General features: G+C 43.5%; 1 protein-coding gene across 1 annotated transcript in view; it reads right to left on the bottom strand.

Moving 5' to 3' along the window:
• GRTP1 (growth hormone regulated TBC protein 1) overlaps positions 1-12,574 on the bottom strand; it is a 36,858-nt gene extending 24,284 nt beyond the window's left edge. Inside the window, exons 1-3 of the mRNA XM_080577084.1 lie at positions 12,393-12,574; positions 10,842-10,993; positions 5,017-5,175 (exon numbers count right to left, since the gene is read on the bottom strand). Coding sequence (XP_080433210.1) covers positions 5,017-5,175; positions 10,842-10,993; positions 12,393-12,430 — 349 coding nt within the window. The 5' untranslated portion in view covers positions 12,431-12,574. The remainder of the gene's footprint in view (positions 1-5,016; positions 5,176-10,841; positions 10,994-12,392) is intronic.
• Positions 12,575-12,604: the final 30 nt, after the last annotated feature.

Here is a 12,604-nt window from a genome sequence, read left to right as displayed (position 1 = left end):
GAAACACAAAACCAACAGCTTTCCTCTCCTGTTGATTTATCTCTGTGCAGCAAGCATGAGAAGACCGTTGGCTTGCTTCTTTCCTTCCAGAGGACTGCGGCATTTTCACCTCTCATTCAGCAACACAAACATAGGCAGAAATCCACATTAGACTCAGTTGTGGAAAGAGATAATCTATTTTAAAACCCTAAATTAGAAATGTAGATGCTATTTCTGGAGCAAAGAGATTTAAATGTGCACTCCATTAATGTTTTTTGCATCAGTCTTGTGCTTTTCACGTTTAGGTTCCTTCAAAAGCCAGGCATGCCTACAAGCCAGACTTCTTCAACTTGCTACCCTACCCTTTCTGTACTTATCTTCATATCGATGGGCCTCCCACTCCCAGACACAATGCCCGATAAATTACACAAGCATTTATTTATTTATTTATTAACATGCTATACTCCATGTGGGTAATAGCCACAAAATGGAGCACAGGAAGTTCCGCACCAACACTCGGAAGAACTTCTTCACGGTGAGGGTGACGGAGCACGGGAACAGGCTGCCCAGGGAGGCTGTGGAATCTCCTTCTCTGGAGATATTCAAGGCCCGTCTGGACGCCTACCTGGGCAGCCTGCTCTAAGGAACCTGCTTTGGTGGGGGGGTTGGACCCGATGACCTCTTGAGGTCCCTTCCAACCCCTACACTTCTGTGATTTTGATCACACTTCTTCACTACTGTTAGTCTGTAACTTGCTTCTGTTCTGAACAGATTCCAGGCAAGTAATTTTTTTATTTTATTATTTTTTTTGCCAAGTACAAAAACTCCAGTGAAACCCTAATCTCATTATTCTGGACGTCATCAATTACAATTTGAAAAAATAAAATACATAAAGGGTATTTTAAATTTGTTATAATTGGATATTCAGGACTTATCTTCAAGCTTTACCTCATAACAATGAGAACTAGAAATTGTTCTGGAGATTTATTTTTTTGGTTTGTTTTAAGAAGTTATGTTTAAGTTTGCTATCAACTAAGACTAGAGAAATCAAGCCTGAATCACCCAGCTTCAAGTAATAGTTCAATAGCCTACAGCAATCAAGAAAGCAAACTGGGATAGGATTTTCTACAAAAGGAGATGATAATACCACTGCATGGGATTGAGAAGCATCCTGTATCTTGGTTATTGCATAAACCCCAGTCCCTTTCACATCCAAAAGGTGATACCAGAATTGGAGAGAACACAGAAGAGAATGACAACAATCACAGGAATGAAATGGCTACCATACGCAGAAAGGCAAGAAGGATTAAAGCTCTTTAGTCTGGAGGGATATGCTTATGAGTGAGGCAGCACAATGATCTGCAAAATCACGAGCAAGTTGAAGGAGATGAAAAAGGAGCAACACCATGTTTTTGGTGATTTTTTTCCCCCTATCCAGTGCTATTAACTACAAACATGACATGACTCAGGAAGTCCCCCAATCCACAGATAACTGGACACTAGGTAAAATACTCTGAGGAAGTATCACCATGCACTTTCCTTCTCCAGTTCTTCCTTTAACTGTTTTGGCAGACAGACAAGGAGACGAGGTAGCAGTTGGGCACCACCTGATTAACTTCTCTAACACAGAGCCCAAAGAGCTGACACCGCTCTTCCACATGGCTAAATGCCATGAAAAGCTCATGAGAACGTTCCCAACCTCCACGAATAGGTCAACCCCCCTTCAGAGAAACTTATTCGTGCTCTGAGAGTAAAATGTTCGCTGTCTGAAGTGTAGAGTCGATTTTATAGTTGGCTATTGTCTGAATTACAGTTCTGAACCTATTACGAATGATCCCACAACCGCTACCCGGCCCACACAGCTAGGCCCTCAGGCCAGCAGTCATGAGGTGCTGCAGAGGCCGTGGGGACTCTCAGATATCAGACCCCAAGTTTGTCACCAATATAGCTCCCCCTCATGAAATGTTGTAGTGGGTTTATGTGGCAAGGTTTTGGTAGCAGGGGGCCATAGGGGTGGCTTCTGTGAGAAGGATCTAGAAGCTGCCCCATGTTAGGTAAGGGCCCCGCTGCTGACCAGAGCCAAGCCAGTAAGCGATGTTGTTTGCGCCTCTGTGAGAGCAGATTTAAAAAAGGGAAAAAAATAAAAAAGTGAAAACATGGATATTAGCTGCATGTGTACACGGGAAGACTTGCACACACTACATACTTACCTGAAAATGGCCTGGTTGAAGGGGGACTTACTGCAAAGAAGCTACATTAACTTAACGCCCAGGCCTTTTTGTAGCCTGCAGGTAGGCTTTGCATCAGGAGGACAGCCACATCTACTGGGACACCACCACTTGTCCAACTGAACTTTACTACAACAGTGCATGAACAACAAAGCTCAGTAGAAACATATTCCCTTCTAAATATGTACGTAAACTAAACTATGAAAATTGCCATCAACTTTCAGAGACCTGCATTCCTTAGGTTTTTATTTTTACATTTAAAGTAAGAAGTCTACTTTCCCACGTTTCTCTTCAAAAATAAAACCCAAAAGTGTTCCAAAAGCAAGCGTCATAAAACAAAATCAGCAATAAAGCCCATCAATTAAGAAACAACAAGATGAAGAAGAAATCATTCAAAGGATAGTTTAGATTTATTGTTATTACTAATCAGATTTTTCTTTAAAATTAGACCATTTCTCTGTACAGTCCACCTGCATTTTTTAATTTAGTTACATCCCATTGAAGAGATATCCATATTGAAAATAAGTTCTAAATGGAAACGAAAATTTTTTGGAGCTTCTGGGCATGTAAAAGAAACAGGTAACTGGCTCTTAAATATTTTACAAGGGATTTTGAAGTCTTAAGTTGGCCTTGCCCTCCTGTCCCTCCCATTGAAAAAAAAAAAAGCACAGTTGCTATTCTCCTGTTTTTAAAGTGCAGCATTGCGTTGGGCTATTACTCTACAGCCGGGATATATGATTAAATACAGCAAAATTGTCTGAAAATGCAGACCCAAGAAGTGCATGGCAGCAAGATTCCACATCCTAATTTAGTTTACTGTTAAAAACAACTGCTATGATGGGAAAACAACACAAGCAGAAATGAACTCAGACAACAATTTACACTAAAACAGTCCTCAGCTGAAGCTCCTGATAAAATTTGTACAGTCAAGAGGGGCATTAAGTTCATTAACATAAAATTTCCATTCATCTTAAATACTTTTCTCCTAACCCTCATATGTTTATATCATTGCTTCCTTTCTGAATGGAAATCTATCACTCTGAAAGTCTGAGGTCCTCTTCGTACTTTTTTCCCATCCAACCCATTTTTCTTGCATCCCTTTCCCTCACTTGCTCCTTGTTGATTTTCTCTTCTGCAGTTTACCTATCCATGCAGTCGCTCTTCCAAAAGTTTAGTTCCTCAGTAATTCAAAAGTAGATCTTTAGCTTCTGACATTATTTTTCCTCCCCCGCGGAAATATTTTAATTCATTGTGTAACCAGTGTGAAAAGCCTCCTGCTGTCATGCTATGACCACTTGTGCTATGGTCTAGTTTCAGAAAAGAAATTGCTTGCATCTCCCACTTGCAGCAACTATACACTTTGCTCTGAATTTTGCACTGAATACACTTTGCTCCTCCAGGCTCTTAGTAAGGATGGCTACAGAAACTCAACTTAGTTCCCTCTGTATAGATAAAGTTAGAGCTCTGCTGTGTCTATCCCTAGGCGGAATATGAACCTGGAGATTTGTGGTTAGTCTTCATTTGCAGGAACATGAGAGATTATGTTCCAAAATGCCTTACTAAGGCGTGTAGTCTCAAAAGCCCACGGTGCTGCTGTGGAGGGGGAACTTGGCATAAAACAAAAGGAGTTCTAATGATTATCCAACTTCAACTAAAATCAGTAAAATCCCAGCTTTAACTACCTGGCTTTTTTAAGATGGAAAAAGAAAACAGCAACCACACCTGCCATTCTTACGTAACAGCCTCAGCATCGTGCTTGTCCAAAGCACAGTCCTACCTCTCAACTCAGCAAGCGGGCAATCCAGGCAGTAACAGCTTCTCCGCAAAAACTCTGCTGCAGCAGGTTGAAAAATGTGGGGACGAATATCAGTTACATTGAACTTTTACTTACTTGTCCCGTCCCTCCCATCCCTGCCTCTTTCAGACACCCAGAGGGCCAGTGCAAGGTCGGGGTGGTCTAACACCTTGTCACCCATTTTTGGCCACTAGTCAATGTACAAAGAGTATAAGAAACTGGACTAGTAGGAGAGTGCTATTTACCATCGTACTCTTCCCTTCTTTCAAGGATTTACATTTAGTGATTTCATGCATCAGGGGGTACATCCATACTGCTGTAACAGTCCTGAGCAGATTTCTCCACCCCTCAGTTTGTCAAATTCCTTTTTGAACCAGTTCGTGGTTTTGACCTCAGCAGCACCCTCCAGCAACAAGCACCACAATTCAGTGATGTGCTCTTCTAAATCCACAGCATGGCAAAGTTCATTCAGCGTCCTTAGCTCTTGTTAGACAAATTGCTTCAGTTAACAATTGTTCCCCATTCACCCTCTCTACACCCTTTATAATTCATTTAGGTCTATCAGCAACTTTTTCCTTAGCAATCTTTTTCCTCGAGCTGAGATGCAAGCGTAATTCATCTGCCTTACACAGACGCTGTTCCACAACTTCAACCATCTCTGCTGCTCTTCCAGGTCCTTTTGGGACAGAAATAAGGAGAAACAGATGCAAAGGCAGGTCTCACAGTACAAAGTTAGAACTCATCATTCACCTAGGAGATGACATAACAACGCCTTCTAGTTTGTTCTCTGTTCCTTTCCAAAAAAATTCTCATCTTCCTTATGTTTTTGACCACACGAAGAACCTGGAAAGATCTGTGCTGTTAAAGAGCTTATGGCTAATCTAATTTACATGCTAATTCAGCGCTTAAACCACTACTACAGAAACCCAAGTTTTCCATGACATAACTTGACCTCTAACAATTTAAGGATATAGGACAGTAGATAAACACAGTTTTAATTATCAGGACAATAACCTGTTTTGATTGCTTCGACCAGCTTGTCATTCTTCTCTCCTTCGAGCAGCCTGTGGTAGTATCCAGGGTTTTGCTCCATGTTGGTTTGGGCCCCACTCACGATCATCCAGATCAACGCACGGTGTTCATTGGGGATGCCTTTCCTGATATATCTCTTCACTGCAAAACAAGAAGTTTTTGTTTGTTAGATTGCTTTGAAAACATCTCCAGCTACATTTTTCTTTTGGAATGAGCAACAGAAAACTGATAAGTTACAGGACAACTCTTGACTAGAGATTATTAGGCTTTCTCCCCTATATCACCACTTAGGATAAGCATTTTCTTGTCAGCTACACAGTTTATTTTTGATTCTTGCCTAAATACTTGCCACTCAAACTCCCCAGGCTGATCTCCACACCCATGCTTTTCTCAGTCCTCTATTGCCTCATTAGGATTTTGAATCCTTCCCACTTTCTGACTGGAGATACGAACACCAAAAAGCTTCTCCTTGATCTTTGTCCTTTATCGTTCAGACGAGCACTAACTTTTTTCTTTCCCTAACGGCCTCTGACACGTTACCACTGTTTGCTTGATTATGCTCTAGCATAAATGGCTCTGTTAACCTAACACTGGGATTTCAGCTTAGCACCTAACCACTGAAACCATAGCAGGCACAGAAGTATGAAATACGTGGCTACTGTCTAAACTCATTTAGAAGGGATGGAAATGTGAGAGAGCAGCAGATGATTTGTCCCAGAATAACTGGGGAAATCTTTTCAGATCTAAAATAGCTGTTATCTCCTGCATCCTTGTCTTATTTTTTTTTTAAGCAGATGATTCAGTGTGAATAACTAGGATGCAAGATTGCAGGAAGAAGCATCAGGCTAATAACAGCCAAAGCAGCTTCCTCCTGGGAATGGAATGAAAGATGTTAATAAGGGAACCAATGCTGCTCATCGGTACATAATCCTACATCAGCATTACCCCTTCTGACCCCAAAAAGACAGCCGAACTTCTGCTTTTTTCCAGAGAGAAGAAACTGACAAAGGAATCAGGCATTTACTACTGAATGAATGACACTTAATTAAAGCACCAGCTTCTCTTCTCTGAATTCAATGGGACTTGAATGAGAGTGGGGAATTCTTGGTAGTTGCACAAAATATCATTACCTAACCTGGTTTTATCCAGTTACATAGGTCTGTAACTCATGATAAATGGTGTCTGAATTAAAGGTCTTAAAAACAGCAGAGCAAAACGAGTTTACAGCAACTCAGCCAGCGACCTTCTACATGCCTCGTTTCCTCCTCTTTTTAGCTGCCTATCCTTTAGGAGCCAAAACTGCTTTCCCAATGTCAACGGAGAGATCTGTGCATCTCTAATGGGCATTCCACCCACCTAAAATCTGGCACTTTCTCTCAAAAAAAAATGTTCCTACCCTTCACATTTGCAATAAGCACCTGGCCTTCAGGGTACAGTTCTTATTTAGCGTTCCCATGAGGATTTATACTATGGGTAATGGCCTCTCTTGTTCCAGCTGTAAAGTAACTTTAACTGCAACCTTTTTCTAGACAGACTGGAAATAATTCACTCGTTTCTGTTTGATAATCCTCACTTCATCTTTTTTTTTTTTTTCTTCTTCAAGATTTTGAACTCTGATGCTCAATAAATCCTATAGATGGGCACAGCAAGCACAGGAATGCAGCTAAGGAAGCAGCCCCATTTCAGCCAGCGCGAAGACATGTTCAGATGAGCCTGCAAATGCTCCTAGAAGCACACATACTGGGTAAAATCACTGAATTATCATATTTTAACACACAAATTGGGATGATATTTTTTTTTTTCCTGGAAAAACTATCAATTCTGAAAGCACAGCCAGCAACCACATCCAACAACAATACGCATTGAATTCAGAGAAGTGGGGACAGGCCTTTGACATTGGCACAAGGGGAAAGCAGCCCTGCAGCGCCCAGTACGCTCATTATTCCTCAGTGTCATCATTCACATGACAATGGACAGCCAGAGGCTCCTATTGCCCCGAGCGCTTCCACATTATCTTCAGGAAATAGAAAGCCCACGACAACATCCCACACAGCAGAATATCCTGTCACTGTCGTATTTAAGAAGCTTTCACAGATGAAGCCGGATTGTGCATGTGTCTTCAATCACACGTCCGCACCCGACTGTAAACCACCGGCTTGATCTCAGAAGCAGCACTGCTGAAAACCACCGAGCCCTCAGCACCTGCACCCAGATGCTCTCCCATAGCATGCAACAGTCTAAGTTTTGGAGCGTGTGATAAAGAAATATCTTTACATCAAAATTTTGCCTCTGTTCATAGACGAAACACGAAACATCAGTTTTTAAGCAAATTGTTTAACACAGGATATGGTAATTCTTGAGGTTTTTACCTCAAGTTAAAGTTGTATTCACCTTTTCCCCTTCCCCTTAATGTTGTTTCACTCTACACCATGGACAGACCAAGTTATGCAGGAAAACACCATGTAAAAACAAAAATTATCCTGCCTAAAATATTAGAAGAGTGTGGTTTTGACAAACATCTGCACGTAACAATTACGATTAAATGCTGAGGAAAGTAACTCGGACCCTGGAAAAAACTCTACGGCAGAGCTGAAAGCAGCATACCAACAAAGAACTGAAGGTTTTGTTTTACGCGTACATCACAGAAGAAACAAAACAGACCTGTGCTGTAAACATTCAAGTTACTGTCAGACGTACAAACTGACTTTCCAAGATGCTCCTTCCTTCCTCCAACATCTGGGCAGGAACGGATGTGCTCCTGCGACAACCACTTTCACCTTTCACTGGATTTTACCAGCCTCAAAGACCAGAAAGCGCCTTCTGCTGCCCGACATTTTGACTAATCCACTTGCAGCCCAATTCTCTTACACAGCACACTTTTGGTCAGAGTTAAGCTCCTTTGGGTAATTATGTCAGTTTGTTGCCTGCCTGTGGTTGTCTGCCTGCCTGCCTACTGTCCCAATAAAGACAGCGGCCAAGCGGATGAAAGCAATAATTCTATCTTCTTTGTTACTGAGATCCTGTGAAAGAGAGGAGGTAAGCGACCAAACGCCAACTGGAACTTCTCATGTGCAGAGGAGACAGCATTGATAACAACGGCAGAAAGGGAAACACAACACCACAAAATAGCACAAAGGAAGAGACTGGAGAACGAGCAAAAGGAACTATCAGCCAAAACTCCCATGACCTGCCCTGCCGGAAGGCTCTGACCCAGAACAACAGGATACACTGCTTAATTACCCTTGTTAAAATGTAGCCTAATTAGTTTTCTTTACAGTAGACCAGAATTACATACGTCCATACCGCACATGGGCATGAGGCTAACGTGAGCAGCACGTGAACACGCCACATTTCCAAACTGGAAAATCAGCACAAGTCATCACTTCTTCCTGGCCAGCTGGGCCGGAGCGCTGAGCTCCTCTACGTGTGGAGACAAGTGGGTGTGGAGCCGCAGAGATGTCACACGTACAGCACCTCTCCCCCAGCTAGCCACAGCAGGGCACCTTTTAAAAAGGCCCCAGCAGAACTCAAAAGGGTAAGGGTTTGCAGATACACCTGTTGGGTTTAGGGGAAAAAGCAGCGAATCAAGCATTTCTCAGTTCTAGCTTGTGGTTGACCTGCAGCCGAGGGAAAGTCGATCAGAACCAGAGGTTTGAGCTCCAGAGCAAGGAAGCCAGGTGCTGGAGTGCCTTACCAGGCAGCGAGCACCCCACAAAGCAGACCTTCTGCTCCCCAAGGGCCTGCAGGGTCATCTTGTAGGATAAAGCACACACCGAAGCAACTGCTTAGGTAATTAATTCTGTGCTTCACAGAACTGACAGGCTTCAGTCTGAATCCTGGTATCAGAGGGGAAGTATTTCAGTCAGTAGTTGTACAGGTTCATCTGCTGCTCTCCTCCGCTGAGGTATCAGCTGATGATGGTGAGGGCGGCTTATTGTAACAACTTCAAATTTACACTCAGACTGCACTTCCTCAACGCTACTTACCCCAGTCGCTCTCCTTATAATTACACATTATATATTACACAGATACATGAGAATGCAGATTTGAGTACCTTTAGCAAAAATTAGCATCAAAGATGATACACCAGCCTGCAAGGGCTTGCTACAGCCAAAGCTGTTGCCTGCATCCACTCAGTGGATCTACGTTATCCCATTTTTCACAAACCGCAGCAGGCTTTTTAAAAATACAACACATTAGCCTGTTTGGGAAGATAAACATGACATAAATGGTTGTTATCATTATGTGTCTAGAGGGACAGCACCACTATTGGTACTGAAGCTTAGTGGACAAGCTGAGAGAATTAGTCAAAGTTTCGCCTCTGAAATAAGACCAAAGGCATTCACACAGCTCTGTCACAGGAACGTTCTGCGTCTGTGAGGCTGGAACAGGCTACACAAGAGCAGAGAGATGTGAGCAGCTTGCACAAATTACTAAAGGTTTCGCCCGTCACAGTTCACCCATTTTAAGAAAATAAGAAGATGAATTAAAACCCAAGATTATTTTTTTCCACAACTAGAACACTAAATTCTGCAGAAACTCAAAATCCTCAGAATACTGCAAATAACTCAGAATCCTTAGAATACTACAAAATAACTCAGAATACTGGAGATTACTACTATATTAAAAATGAACACCCTAAAAAAATCTTCTTTATCTTTGAAAGAACAATAAGAAGGTATCAGTAGTTACTTTCTAGTTAGCAGCATATGATCTAGCAACTGTAGCTCAAACCTACATTTTCTGGTGTTCCTCAGCCTCAAAACTGACATCCTTGCACTAAATACACTGTTCCACTTTAAATGTCTCGCTTGTTATCGTTCCATTCCTGATGCCAAGGGGAAAAAAAAACAGCCAGAATTAGCACTCAAAGTCCGCACCTGAAGCAGAGCTTTGAACATTCAGCTACGTTACAGCCAGTGCATTAACTTCTGGTTTGTTTTACTCACTTTTTCTTTAACATAGAGAACTCCAAAAGGTTTCCTAAAAGAAAGCAACCTGAATAACGTAATTGAGAGCAAAGGGAAAAAATTGATGCCTATATGGAAAAACAACCAACCCAAAGAAGGGGGGGGGGGGGACGGACGACACCTTCAGTCTCACAACACCCCGTCCCCTTCTGATTCCCTCCATGTATTTATTTCTCCCTATCATCTCTCTTGTAAGATGAAGAAAATCTCTAGTAATGTTTCCTTTTTGAACTGGCCATAAACTGTTCCATCAGCATGTTCTCCAATGCTGCGTTAGCTCCCGCATTAATTTTTGCTTTGTTCAATCTGTAAGGCGCTTAGTTTTAGCTCTCCATACACACCCTTCTAGCAGCGAGGTGAACATCGTTTTACAAAAGGAGGATAAAATGAACTAGAAAATTTCAGCGATCTAAAAACCGCCAAGGAGTCAATAACCACTCTGCTGGTAGAGACCTAACGTCCCCATCCCGGGGCTTCCAGACAATGCCTTCTGCATCATCACACGTCTTTTCAGAGAGAGCACAGAGCAGAATGCAATGTAACAAACAGCTGTACACCAGCATCTGGAAGTGCCAGTGGCCATAATCTCTGGGTTACAGATGTAATAAGATATTATAGTGTATGCCAAAGAAGGATTACTCCTTTGTAAGCTGTAAATCAAATCAATGATCCCCCTAACAACAGGGCATTCGTTTACGTATTGTTACTGTTTATAATAATATTTTTCATTTGAAGGAGAAAACAGTATTCAACATTCAAAAACCCAAACCAACTGAACATAACGTATACCGGTTCCAACATAATGCTCTTTTACTTGTAAGCAAACATACAGCTCACCTTTTAAACTCTTCTGTATACTGTTTTTCCCCTTTAGGAGCTTGGACCATTTTATCGCTCTTCTAGTGAGTACCACTAGGTATCTGGAAAAGAAAGCTTCGTAGGATGCGTAATCAAAGTCATCCGGCCTTTCAAATCCATATGGATCAACCCTATAAAACAAAAAAAAAGAATTCTTGTACAACTGCTTCTACATACCTTCAAGTGAGGAAAAAAAAAAAAGTCAATTATGCTTTAAATAACTTCCAGATGCTATTTCTAAATGCAGCTCAAAACTCTCTCCTCCCAACAAACACTTTACGCAGACTGTTACACTCTGCATAGCATATCAAAGCTGCTTAAGTAAATGAATTTAAATACGCACCATTGTCAGTTTTACAGATTTCACTCGTTTTAGAAGTAAAGAATTTTTAGAGCAAAGGATCTGGTGTGTGCAAAATTGACCCAAATTACCACTGCACAGAAGTCCAGGGTGCATTTTTCTCCATAACACTGATAAACAATTAAAAAGAGAGAACTGACATTGTAAAAGCATAGCACAAAAGCTCAAATATGGACCAAACTCACTTTTCCACACAGTTCTGCACAGAAAAATGACAACAAAAAGAGGTAGTACCATGGTACAAAGATTATTTTTTAAAGGGGTTGTTTCTGAAATACAGTCAGAAGCTGGAAATTTGTGAAAAAAAAGTCATTGTGGCCAGCTACCTTCTGCATATGTAGGATCAGAAATGCTTATCTTAACATCTTCACCAGTTTTTCAGTAGTAGGTCATGTTATCTCGGGCAACGTGGAGCTGGTGGAATCACAGAACCATTAGGGTTGGAAGAGCCCTCCAGGATCACCTGGTCCAGCCATCCCCCTACCACCAATGTCACCCACTAAACCATGTCCCTAAGCACCACGTCCAACCTCTCCTTGAACACCCCCAGGGACAGAGTTTCAGAACCGCCAGCCCGACTCCATTTCGTCTCGATGCACCCAGCCACTTTTGGAAACCAGATTTGGGGCAGCTCCCCTGACCGCTTTACACCTGCTGCCGATCCGGGGATCAAACAGGCAGAGAAGTTGGCAAGAGCCCCACGGGGAAGGCTCGCATCACGCCTTCCCTTCATTCAGAGGCGGAATTTGCCCCCGGACAGGCAGTGGCACAGCCTTAGGTAAACTCAGGCTGAGGGGATCTTCCTGGAGGCGAGGCACGGGGCAGAAAGAGAAGATTTATTTACGAGGCAGGCAGGGGAAGAGGCCGCAGGACGGTGCCGGCGCCTCGCCCAGCGCACACCTGCGCCGCCGCCGGGGGTGGCCAGGTCCAAAAATTTAAAAAAATAGGAAAAAATAAGGAAAAAAAAACACAAAGCACACCACCAAAAGTGACCGTACTGCCACTGCACACGGGCAGGCGGGGAAGTTGTAAAAGCGGCGTTCCCGAGGGCTGCCCCCCAGGGAGCCGGCAGCAGGGGGCTCACCGGCCCGGGCCAGCCCGGGGGGAGCGGGCAGCCGGCCCCGGCGCCCACCGCCGAGCCGAACCGGCCGCGGTCCCTCCAGCCCTACCTGTACGCCCAGTCCCGGCCGTCCTCTCGCCCGGCCATCGGCCGTCCGCGCTCGGCCCCCTCCGGCCGGGAGCCGCCGGCGGGCTCTCCTCAGGCCGAGCAGCTCCGCCTCGGCCGCCCCATTCGGAGCTCCGGCTGCCCGGCCCGGCTCCGCCGGCTGAGGGGCGGGGGCGGCCGCCCGGACCCGCCTCCCTCCCGTGCCGGGGGCCGGGC

The sequence above is a fragment of the Anser brachyrhynchus genome (assembly GCF_964034855.1).
Source record: "Anser brachyrhynchus genome assembly, chromosome: 1".
NCBI classification, from domain to species: domain Eukaryota; kingdom Metazoa; phylum Chordata; class Aves; order Anseriformes; family Anatidae; genus Anser; species Anser brachyrhynchus.
This window is presented reverse-complemented; position numbering and strand designations above follow the sequence as displayed.